Consider the following 13078-nt stretch of genomic DNA (forward strand, 5'->3'; position numbering starts at 1 on the left):
ATAACCCAGGGGTCTCCAACCTTTTTGACCCTTTGGGCACCTTTGGAATTTTGATACAGCATGGTGGGCGCAGCCACAAAATGCCTCTCATAGGAGGCAAAGCCAGCCACAAAATGGCTGCTATAGCTTATCTTCAGTCATGCAGTGAAGATCCTTGTGCTGTGTAGGCAGTTGCTGCCAAAGCAACATATTTAAAAATCTGCACAGCCAATCAGAAGTCTTGCTGGACAAAAGCTCACCTGGCCCCGCTCACTTTCTAAAAATACTTGGTGAATGCCGGGAAAGGTGTTGGTGGGTTCTGTGGCACCCACGGGCACCACATTGGGGACCCCTGGTTCATACTATTAAGAATGCTTGGAATGTATCCTGAACTTGAGCACCTTTTCCTTCTTTCTTATCTCTGTCCACAGCTGGCGTCTGTGATTTTGAAACAATATGTAGAAACCCACTGGTGTTCCCAATCAGACAAGTTTAGACCTCCTGAGACTACAGAAAGGGTAAATCTTTTTTTTGATATTTGGTTTCACGCTGTCTCAGTTTAGAAGCTACTTTTATCTGCTTGCTTTTCCAGGTAAACTTTATTTAAATGCTCAGGCTTGGATCCAGACCTTGTTTTCTGATAGTGGAAATGCCCTTCAACCAGTAGAGGAACTGGAGGCAATTTTTGCTGATTTTCTGCTCCCACTTCGGACCCTCATATTGCTCTGAATGTTGTTCTTGGGAGTCCCTTGACATCTGGATGGGCGGGTGGGTGGGTTTGTGCAGAGAGAGGCAAAATTCTACTTTTTATAAGTTCTGCTTGCACAATGTTGGATCCAACCATAGTATTTTCGTTAGGACTTACCTTTTTGGCATTTTCTAGTATGTGACTAGAGACATTAGCATTTGCAAATAGAGTACTGTAATGTTCAGAAGTGTTTCTTGCTAAGGACATCTTTCTCCACAGGCAAAAGCTGCCATTAGGGAACTGCTTCCCAATGGATTGAGAGAATCAATTAGCAAAGTGCGCTCAAGTGTTGCTTATGCAGTTTCAGCAATAGCTCATTGGGATTGGCCTGAAGCTTGGCCTGAACTCTTCAATCTGTTGATGGAGATGCTGGTTAGTGGGGATCTGAATGCAGTGCATGGAGCCATGCGAGTCCTTACAGGTATGTGTATGGTACAGTCTTAATTGAGGGGTTTTGCTTTAATATGAGCTTGTGGGGAAATTTGGTGCTCTACTTGTTCTATTTCCTTCAGCTCATGCTGAGATTTGCAATGTAGAAATAGTTTGAAGGTCTCTATTCTTACCCTTGTACAAGATTATGGAATAATTTGGATGTAGTAATGAATGAGGACACAGTTTTTTCTAGTAAATCTGCAATAAATGGTTCACTTTAGCCATTTCCCTTTCAGATATTATAATTTCTTAAGATTATCATGCATTTTACTCAGTGGTTCAGTTTTTGGCAGTAGGTGTGCAGGTGTAAGACTGTTGTGTTTATAATGCTAAATGAAAACAGAAAAAGTATGTTTAGCTGGGACAGAAAAGAAACTGAATCTTACTCTGGAAAATGTTTGACTTCATAGAACCAGGTAACTATGTCTCACTTGTTCAGATAATTTTAAAGCAGGATCAGACCGACTAAATTTCTCCAGGGTTAGAATCTCAAATGAAATGTTGCAGTCCACAGTACCTCTTCTCGGAAAAACCCTTGATTACTTGTGTCTCTTTGGGGGTGAGATGAGAGCATTAGTCATACGAGACGTTTTTGAAATGGGAGTGGCATATGTTGTTAAGAGACAACGTAGAAGGTAACTAGCATCTGATGGCTGTGTTCATGTACTCCACTATCCTGGATGTTGGGTTATTCACCATGATATCTCCAGTGTCCGTTAGTCTGTCAAGCTTCTGCCAGGCAAGCAGAGAAGTGGGATGTTGAGTAGAGTGACGGTTTCACTGCCAACGCCCAGAGTTTTATTTGGGCCAGTCATTCCCTTTCAATTATGTCTGTATTAGATACAGGCCCAGTTTTCACTGAGGATGCAAACTTATATTTGGGTTGTATCAGCAGTGTGCAAGTTAAGGCCCGATTGACTGAATTCTCCTTGCACATCAAAAACTAGATGTCAAGGAAAAGGGTTTCATCTTGCCTTCTCATTGACTTCTAATTTTCTGTGTGCTGGGGATTATTTTATATAGAAGAGGTTTTATTCTTGAGAGGCTCTACTTGCAAGCTGAAGTGGTACAACTAAAATTCAGGTCTTCCCCCCCAGAGAGGACTAGGCCTTTTGATGCATATGATTCTGAGGAAACACTTAACTCTTCTCATGTCTATTTGTAAGTGTGTGTGTGTGCTATCTGAATGGGGGGAACAGTGTGGAACTGCTATCCGTGAATAATCTCTGCAAAATATGTTATGATTATATGACCATAATGTAGTTACTTAGACTGTTGTTTCCTAGAGTTCACTCGGGAGGTGACAGACACACAGATGCCCCTTGTTGCTCCTGTTATTCTTCCGGAAATGTACAAGATTTTTACGATGGCAGAGGTATGGGGGGAGCAGGGGCAAGGATTGCCTTCCCTTTGTCAGGAATAAAATAAATAAGTCTATGTTGGGGGACCCTATCCTACCAAATATCAGTATCCTTAGGCATTTCTGTGCTCTTGCTATGTTTTTAGTTCATACTTGTCACTGAAAACAGATACTTTTTTAGTTTCTTTCCTGAGTATTTCCTTGGAGCTTATGCAGAAAAATTTAAACATGATAGTGTAGCGAAAACATTTACTAGGACCTCCTGGCTACAGATAGCGGGTGATCTCTGTATGGATTCTGTTAGATCCCAACCTAAAGAAGAGTAATTAGTGTTGGAGACATCGCCTTCTAGTTCCATGCCTAGAGTAGAATGTAAACTGCTCCATTAGCTGTGTGCTATACAGGAGTCTGTGAGCAACTGTCCATGTGCTCTGAGGGATAGAGCAGGTATCACAGCTCAAGATGTGCAAGAGGAAAAGAGAATGAGGTGGAAGCATAGGAAAGAACCAGAACCAGTAGTGAAAGTCAAATGCACTCTAATGTACCATAAGGATATCACCCATTGGGTAGTTTTGTCATAATGGTAAAATAAGTTAGCTTACCTGCAGTGCTTGTGAAGTTCTCTATGCAGTTACCATCTTATCCCTTTCTTCTCTAAACCTTAGCAGTCACCAGGGTATTTTAGAATGCATTTCCTACCATTAGAACTTCTGTTCATGGTCAATTAGAAACTGAAGAAGAAGGTACTGATTCTACCCTTCACTGTGGAACATGTGAGAGGGGAGAAAGAATTGATCACCTTTCTTCAGAGCTTTTTAGATTTTTCTCACCTGTGACCTGCACAGTGACAATCCTGTGTATGAATGCGCAGAAAGCAGTTTGAAGAACAATAGGGTTAGCAACCCTGCACTGTAATGACTGTCAAAACTCTGTCTACCTCCTTGGCTCATACTACTGCTTCTGGAATCTGTATTTCTGCCCCCCCCCCCAGTCCCTCAGCAGCCCCTAAACTAACATGTGTGCTGGGGCAGGGAAAGACAGTGCGCATCAGATGGAGCAGATACAATTAAACATGTTTTTCAATAACTTAGCAAATGTCAGAACATTTCAAGTAGAGTTAAGAATGTGCTTTGAGAGTCCATTATGTAAGTATGTACCTAGACTAGAAATGCTATTGTGAAAATATATCTAAGTCTGTCTTTTGACGTCATTATTTACCATTTTTCCTCTGTGCCCATCTGCTAGTCCAGGACATGCTTCATGCTTATGGAATTTGCTACAATAAATCACTTTGTCAGTAAGGTGCCACAAGACTCCTTTTTGGTTGGCTAACATGATTACTTCTGTGGAATTCATACATTTCTTTTTTGTTCTTGTGCCTTAAACATTAAAATACTGATATCCTGAAACAGAAATATTGGGTTAATTTAGATTCTCTGTGCAGAGGAAAACTTGGCTTTCCATTTTACACAGACTTGTGGAATCATTATTCAGGAAAAAATGCTAATGGGGATGGCAACTGTTGATAAGAACAAATACCAGCCTCTGTCATATTTTAACAAGGTATTTCTTACTAGGTGTATGGTATTCGTACAAGGTCACGCGCTGTGGAAATCTTTACCACATGTGCCCACATGATCTGTAATATGGAGGAGTTGGAAAAGGTATGCTGTACCATTGATTTCCGGTCTGTGAATTTATTGTTGTGCCGGTATGAAGGTATAAAGACTTCATACCTCATCAGTCACTGTTGTATTATATGTTGTTTTTTGTATGTAGAAAATGCATGTACTGTGCAACGGGAAGAAGAGTTGTATAGTAGACACTGGTAATTAATTTTGCTATTTTACCCTGATCTGGATGGCCCAGGCAGTGGCAAACCACCTCTGTTAGTCTCTTGCCTTGAAAACCCTACAGGGTTGCCATAAATCAGCTGCAACTTGACGGCTCTTTACACACACATTGCTATTTTAATGTTACTTGAAAGGGTTTTAAGGACTTTTGAGTTGCAGCATGTGGCAAGGAAACACTCTGAGCAGCCTCCATTTTCCATCCTGCTTTAGAGCATTGGTCAGTAGGTACCTGTGGAGGCTGGCTAAAACAGACCTACTGATATATCATTAGAGGCAATTTCTGTTGGAGGGGAAAGCCAGTTTCACTAAGGGGCTACAGAGATAGCTTTGTATCAAGAAGAACACAGAGAAAAGAGCAAGTCCAGTAGCACTTTAAAAACTAACAAAATTTCTAGCAGGGTATGAGCTTTCATGAGTCACAGCTCATGTCTTGCTCTTTTCTACTGCTACAGGTAGTCTAACACGGCTACCCATCATGATCTAATACAGAGAAAGGTGCAGGTTGAGCAGCTTACTGGCTATTAGTGGGAGTGAGAGTTGTATACCCATACCCATTTGAAGATGACCTCATTGTTTTGAAACCTGAGCCTACTGAAACTCAGCTTTGAAAATGTCGGTCTTTTAATTTGGGATATGATCTACAAACTGAAAGCTGTATATCAGAATGGTTCTTATTAGAAACTACCTATTATTTATGAAAGCGTGTTCACTAATGAGTAGCTGGAGTCCAACAAGACATTTACTGCTGAACTGATTGCAAGACAGCTAGTGTAAACACTCATTTAAAGGTTGTGTGTGACATTGAAGTTGATAGCAGCTGTAATCAGCTGGTTCTTTTTTAGGAGCAGGTGAGAAAATGAATCTGTATTAGTAGATACATGGCTTCTTAGATATTTCTTCTAATGACAAGCAATTTACAAGGTGCCACATCTATAGCCCTAAGGACAACTGTTGTTGTTGTTTTTTAAATTCTGATAGGGAGCGGCTAAAGTTCTGATTTACCCTGTGGTGCAGCAGTTTACTGAAGCCTTTGTTCAGGCCTTGCAGATGCCTGATGGCCCTACATCAGACAGTGGTCTTAAAATGGAAGTTTTAAAGGTAAGAGTGCAGAATGCATCACCATATTAGCATGTAAAGATATATTGTTTTCTGTTAACAAAAAGAGAACTCTTAATCATAATATCTGTCTACATGGTATCTCCCATTTCTCCCCTTAGCAACTACTCATTCTGATATTACCGTATCTTCCAAGCAAAGAGAGAACTGCTGGTAATAAAATGCAGATACCTTTGATTTGGCTGAAACGGAGCTCCAGAAACTTTGAAGGAAGTATTTTCTTTCGGAGCCCGTTAATAAGAGAAAAATAGGTCTTTGGGAATCGAAAGACACTCTTTTCACAAAATTATATTAGTCTGGAAATGGTATATATGCTTTGTAACAAATTGCTCCAGGACGTTTTATTGTATGGTAAATTATCTCTGATGAGTTCAGGTAGTGCAAGGCTAGAAGTGCAAGCCTAAAAGTGCTTTTGCATATCCTTCAAGGTTGTCAGACTCCCATGAATTAAAGGTGTTTATTTTTTTAAAATCCATCTTTCCAGTATAGTTCTCAAAGGTAAATGAGGATTTATATCTTACATTCACCTGTGTTAGCTGCTAGCTGTAATACAGATAAGTATATAGATTATGTGTTTGTGGAGATACATTTAATCAGCAGTATTATTATTGCTACTCACTGGTTAATATAAGAGTATTCTGCAGAAGAAGAAATATTAATGTATCAGTACCTAAGTGAAAATGATGTATTTTGTGAATGCAAGTATGTTAAATGATTCTAAAGGTATTTTTATTTTCCTCTTCTAGGCAGTGACGGCCTTAGTAAAGAATTACCCAAGACACATGATTTCTTCCATGCAGCAGATTCTTCCCATTGTTTGGAATACCCTCACAGAAAGTGCAGCATTATATCCTTTTTTATAGCATTGGAATAACAGAGGTTTCCTACAAAGAACATACTTATGGCAGCAAAAAGGAAAAAAAAACCCAGTAGAGGTATAGGTTCTAACACCTTAAAACAGATATTTGCAGCTGAAAAAAATTGTTGTCTGGTTTTTCTGCATTATGACTGTAGCCAGAATGCAGAAAACACTGTAGACATGCACAAAGCATTTCCACATGGTCAGGGTTTGCTAACTTTCTTTGCTGGCTTCAGCCCCTCCTGTGTTATGAATGCTGACCCGGAGGGTTCCCAAACTTTGGGGGGCTCTGATGCCAGAAGAAGAAGCCTGTATGTGTTTGAATGACGTTATAACCATTATTCTAAACCTTGCTTTAATCTCTGTGTGGCAGGAAACGAGCTGCATTTTGCTCAGGTGCTTGCTTCTTGACATCTTTCCAAATTGGAACTTGATTCAAGGCCTCCCAAAATTAGGAAGTCTTTGATTGTACTTCACATGCAAGGGGAGGAGAGGTTGGAGAGAGCATATGAACCTGAGAACAACCTTTATTTATATCCATCAGATAAACAGAGATTTATTTTGATGTATGGAGCCGGCCTTTATATTTCACTAGTTTGAAAACTACACGTTCTTCAGCATAGGTATTCGAAGGAAATAATGGAAATACATTTCTTATATGTCCAGGTATTTGGTTGTAGGGATAAAATTTCAGTTAGTTGAGTAAAGTGGGTGGTGTGATGTGAAGAATGTATAATTGTCAAATTCTTCTACCTTTTTTTTAATAGACCGGGTTTACCCTCCTGTCAAAATGGAATGTATTCCAAGATGGAAAAAGGAAATAGTATTTCCTTCAGTGTAAAGAATACTGTAGTTACCTTTCTTTTGAACACATTGTTGCATTTAGATGTTTAGTTAAATAAAAATGTGCAGGGGGGTGGCATGTGAGGCTGGCTCCTCCCTCTTCCCTTGCACAGGGTCTCATTCAGGAATGGTGCTTTAAGGCTAACTTCTGGGATCAGCAAAGTAGCTGCATGACTTAGCCAGAGTTACTTTTCCATCCACTAACTGGGATCCTAAACCGGGATTAAACCCTAGTTAAGAACCTTGACTTGTGGTTGGAGGACTTCCGCTAGGGACGCTGAGCTGAGCACCACGTCTCTTGGGGACTCCCAAGGGAACCTAGATTCGTTTGAATCTGGGGTATAATCTTGCACCCCTACCCGATCCTAAATAGTGGATTGGGAAACAGGATCTCTCCTGCTGCCCACGAAGTGCGGTTTGACCCCCAGTTTTGCCGAGAGAGCCATCGGGCGACTCTTGGAATCCTGGATGAGGTCCCATCTGGCCTGAGGGGAAACCATTGCCGTGAACGTCTCTTTGGAACTAGGCTCATCTCTTCCCTACCTATTACCATCTAAGCAACGATACAGAAGCAAGAATACCTACTCTTCTAAAATCTGAGTAATTAACAAGAACTCTTTCGTTTTACCTGGAATTGGAAGTTCCGAAGGAGTGGAAAAAATATCTGTAGAATCTGTATCTCCCATCTGAGGTTTGGATGACTCTTTGACATTTAAAAACATTGGATAAGCCGGCAGGATCTTAATCAAATTGATCAGTGGATAGACATAACAATTGGGACTTTTTGAATGACGTTATAGCCACCAATCAGAAATCTAGAAGTGTAAAGGGGAGGGACGAGCAGATTCCCCCCCACTTCCGGGAGGAGGCTTTTCTGAGTAAACAAATTCCTAAGCCACGTCTTATCCGGAAGTATCAGCTATTGTCTGCCAACGCGAGAATACTACGGGATTTGAGACTGGATGTGTGGCACCACTGTGTAACTGGCATATACTTCCCAAGTTCCTAGGCAAAAGGAAGGAACAGCAGACGTGCAACCTCTTATCCTGCCCCCCGTAATACCATTTTACAACTTACAACGTATACCTGTCCGGATTTTACAAATTAAACTTCAACAAACTACCAGAAGTAGCAACCATGGAAAGTGAAACTAAATTCACGGATCGACTAGTCTCTCTGACAAACAATATCTACGAACTTGTTAATCGGAAATTGGATGTAATTTCGGGAGATCTCAAGGATATAAAAGACCGAATTATGACAATGAGATCTGAGATGAGAGAAGGAAGCTCCCCAAATGATAAACCATTAAAAGAAGAATTAAACTCGGCAAAGGAGATGGAGAGCTACGAAGGACTACCAAAGGATACACATCTGCAAGAAGAAATTGAACCAACCCAGTTGACAACCATGGATATGAATGTAAGAGACTTTGATTTTTGGCTGTATGATTTACCTGATGAACTTTTCAAAGTCAACTGGGAGAATTTAAAAGGGCAAAAAGCTGGAAATACCGGGATTTTTCTTCTCACCTTAGGGATGGAAGAAAACATGTTGCAGATTCACTATCTCCCATCAATTTTCACAGAGGGAATTGCACTAACAACTTCCATGGATGACCTTCGACGTTTAAAGCTACTGGGAAAAAGAGGAAGATGCTGGAAATTTAAGATAAAGAGACTGGGTCAAAGGGTTTAGTTTTTCTCGGGATTTAATCAAAAAGGACTGATCAAATGGCTTGGCTTTGATAAAAATAGAATAATTAATGGCATTAACATGACTGATACTTATTAGATATGTGGGAGAAATGGAGGAATTAGAATATTCATTCTTAAAGGAAGTTAAAAATGATACTTACTATCTAATCCATTTTTTATTATAAAAATAATGCTTTTTATATCTGTTCTTTCTTTTTTCTTTTTCTTTTCTTTTTCTTTCAATATAGGTAAATGAAATAGCAAACATTATAAACGTTTGTAACAATATTAGGATTAGAATCTTAAACAGGAGATTACAAATAAATGACAAGATTGAGGGAGGTGTAGGGGAAGTCTATATTTTATTTTTTATATATGTATGTATTTTCAACAATTATTAACTAGAATTTATACTCCGGTGTTTACTTATATTGATTGTTGAATACTTTGTCTAATCAGTATAGAAAAATAATAAAAAAATTATTAAAAAAAAAAGACTTGTACTTGGAAAACTAACTCTGGTTAATCGGTTTGGCTGTATTTGTATGGTAGTGAGTAAATGGAGTTAATCTTAAACTACCGTCATTTCATCACAGTCCAAGCAGGAAGGGAAGAGGGAAGAACCAGGTGTAGACATGGACCTAGCATTTGTGCATATCTTTATTGAACTACTGTTTCTGAATGCAGTCTGATATCACCTGCAGAGCCTGATTTTGACCTTGCACTAGCTGTGCACTCTCTGTAGATATACAAAGACCTCTGTGTCTCACATTTTTACTAGATACTAGATCCAAAATCAGATGTTCGCATCCTTTTAAGGTGGGTAATTTGTCAAAAAAATTTTTAGAATTTACAAGTGGTTGTGGATTGGTTGTTCCAGTGAGTATTAGTCTGCACTGTTAATTTTGTATCTTAGTTCAGAGATAATTTTGTATCTTAGTTCAGTGATTTTCTTTCTTTTTTATCCTCACTGAAATGCATCAGAGGATTTGAGCTTAAGCTAAGGCACTGTTATCTGTGAGTATTTTGATAAAACACATTTCCTTAACTTGTTTTTATACCTATGTGAGAACAGAAGTAAATTACACAGAAGAGGTAGAGGACCCAGTGGATTCTGATGGTAAGAAACAGTCCTGTTGCTTTTTAGTTATTGCTGTAGGTGTGACTGAAAATCTATGTGAGCAAATGCAAGAAAATTAATAGCATATGGCTAACTATAAGCAAAATAATGTTCTTGGAAAACATGCTGTGAGAATATTACAGGATTCAGTGTTATCTGCTGAAATAAGACAGGTTTCATTGGACAGATTCAAGGACTGTATCGTCCCTTTAACAAGATTTAGAGCTCTTCTTTTAAAAGAACGTATAAGTTCCTTTTAATGTAAATGCAGGGGTAAAACAGCAACAAAAATCTTCCTGCTATAGAAGGCTTTGCAGAATTTCATTTGGCGGACTAGTTCTTGCCTTCTCTTTTGCTTGCATGATAAAATAACAGTACAGCTGTCATTCATTACACTAAAATAACTATTTTAAGACTGTGATTTTCTTTTTTCTAAATTTAGGTGAAGTTTTGGGCTTTGAAAACCTAGTATTCAGCATATTTGAGTTTGTTCATGCACTGTTAGAAAACCCCAGATTTAAAAGCACAGTAAAAAAAGCTTTGCCAGAGCTAATATATTACATCATTCTCTATATGCAGATCACAGAAGAGCAGGTAAGTGAATTTTATGTGCTCTTTTGCATAGGAAATTTTGTTAAAACTTTATCTCCTATACCTATTGAGTCTAAAAGTTATAGAAAACTTTAGATCCACCAGTTATTGTGACAGTCTCCAGTGATTTTTATAGCCCATGTAGGATAAAGTGTACCATATGGTGAAATATTTATACACACACACACACGCCTTTTGTTGTAATATAGAGATGGCAGAATATTGGCATTAAAATAGTTCTCTTTCTGAGAAACATTTCTAATGGGAATGGTATGTGATACTGTGGGAGATGCTTGCAAGCACTGGATTTTTATTTGATGTTCATTTACTGTCCATATCAGCTGCATCACTGAAGTAGAACTGTTCAGTTAATACTTTAGTTGTTTAGGACTGTAAGAGAAAAATCTTGATGGGTGGAAAAAAGTGTTCTGCCCATGCAGTCCTAAGGACATATCCCCTCACTCTTTGCACCCAGAACAGAGAAGACACAATGGTTTCATCTAGAATGAGTAGATTCTGCAACAAAGGAAAACAAAATAGGACACTATTGTCAAATAGTACCAGTGATAAAAGATGAATCTTCCAGAAGCAATATTAATCAAAATAGCCCAAAATTCCACTGGGATTTCACACGAAGTATAATTGTTTAATCCTGGTATAACAGTAGAAGACTGCATTGTAGACTAGCTGGTAACCGGGACAGTTTTTAAAAGCTGTTTTTTAAATCATCTGTAATTAGTTTTGTGAATCAAGAATATGATCCTAGTCAGCATCTCTATGTCCTTCATCAGCAGATATTTATCTGTGGGCCATCTTGAGTTGGGGTTTAAAAATCCAGGTTCCTGCACTTCAAAGGAACCCATTGCTCCTTGGGTGTACATAACCCATACTAATAGGTATTAGTGGTGATGGGGAGACCACTGGCAAGTAGGGGAGGTTCTAACCAGCATGATCTGATCTTAAAGTGAGCTGGAACAAAGTTTGACAACAGTGGAAATCTTCCTTTATCTAGATCACTTTGATTATTTCCCAGGAGTAATTCAGATGAAAATGCAGATCAGATTCAAACAGCACCTGGGGGATCTGGCATGATTGCTTTTTGAATAGCAAATTACATATGTACATCTCCCTTCTGAAAATTCTTACACCAGCAGTTTTGAGTGCTTTTGAGTTTAGCTTTTGTATAATGGGGAAACAGACAAGAAGCTTCTTGGAAAAACTTAAGCTGTATGTACACCCTGTGTATGCAGCAGTGTATAAACATTTTTCACTGATCAAGTGTGGGGAAAACAAAATTGGAACTGTTCTGTATATTACAGTTCTTTGGTTTAGTTAGTTACCTTTAGTAGTCCAGGCTGGACAGAGATTTTTTACAAGTTACTGATCTGTTGTGATTTCATTACTTTTCAGATAAAAGTCTGGAGTGCAAACCCACAACAGTTTGTTGAGGATGAAGATGATGACACATTTTCTTATACAGTTAGAATTGCTGCACAGGATTTATTGTTGGTAAGAAAAAATGCAGTGTTTGAATCTAAATAGCAATAGTGAATGGGGTTTGTCTTTTACACACAGCTTCCCAAAATTACAGGACTTTTGGTTACTATATATGCGTTTTGCTCTTGAGAGCCGGTATGACAGTGGTTAGAATGCATCATTTATAAACCAGTTAGTGTATTAAATCATACTATTTAGCATGTTTATGGAAATTAGAAGTATAAATATCTTCATTTTGTATAAAAAAAATTGCAAGTCTTAAGGCTGAGCCCTAGGATTTGTTGGGGTGCAGGGGAATACAAGTATTTTGGAGGGGTTCTTAAGGGAATGGTTCCAGGATAGAGATGCTGCAAATCTCTCCACGAATATGTTCAAAAGTCGAACTTTACCACGTTCATGTCACTGAAATGTGAGCTGATCATGCAGTCTCTTGCATTTATGCCAAAGAGCTATAAACGCTTGCTGAGCAGATTTGCATCAGGTTTTTGCAAAGGTGCACATGTGCAAAGCTGTTACTGATTAGCAGCAATCAGCATCACTAGGAAGTACTTAGACAAACATTAAAGAGTAGGATTTTATTAAAATACAGCATTTATGATTGCTTCGTCTGTGCCAATTGCCTGCTGAGTGAGCAGTTAAACAGGAAGGATGGGGGTAGTAGAACTCAATTGGGCTGAGTAAGAATGCATGTGCAAAAATCCGGTTGTTCTCTACTGCATGGTCAGGAAAGAATACCATGAAGCAACATTTTGAATGACCATCAACAGGTCAACAAACAGTCGAATGATCATAAAAAACCCAGCTCCTATTCGTGACTGGCAAATCAGGACTTAAACCAGCAGGTGTTTACATATACTTAGTCAGGGGTCATAAAGGCATGGGGAGGTTCAGCCTACCTGTTAGCCTGACCTAGGTGATTGTCTAGGGCACCAGAAGGGTGTGGGACAGCAAGTTGGCAACCCTGAGCACTCCTCTGGCTCCAG

General features: G+C 39.0%; 1 protein-coding gene across 1 annotated transcript in view; it reads left to right on the forward strand.

Annotated features, from left to right (window-relative positions):
- IPO9 (importin 9) overlaps positions 1-13078 on the forward strand; it is a 47487-nt gene that overhangs the window by 15412 nt on the left and 18997 nt on the right. The window contains exons 3-11 of the mRNA XM_056844433.1: positions 411-497; positions 947-1148; positions 2446-2534; positions 4097-4183; positions 5351-5470; positions 6235-6335; positions 9949-10007; positions 10450-10601; positions 12009-12107. Coding sequence (XP_056700411.1) covers positions 411-497; positions 947-1148; positions 2446-2534; positions 4097-4183; positions 5351-5470; positions 6235-6335; positions 9949-10007; positions 10450-10601; positions 12009-12107 — 996 coding nt within the window. The remainder of the gene's footprint in view (positions 1-410; positions 498-946; positions 1149-2445; positions 2535-4096; positions 4184-5350; positions 5471-6234; positions 6336-9948; positions 10008-10449; positions 10602-12008; positions 12108-13078) is intronic.

This window comes from Euleptes europaea, chromosome 2 (assembly GCF_029931775.1).
Source record: "Euleptes europaea isolate rEulEur1 chromosome 2, rEulEur1.hap1, whole genome shotgun sequence".
NCBI lineage: Eukaryota > Metazoa > Chordata > Lepidosauria > Squamata > Sphaerodactylidae > Euleptes > Euleptes europaea.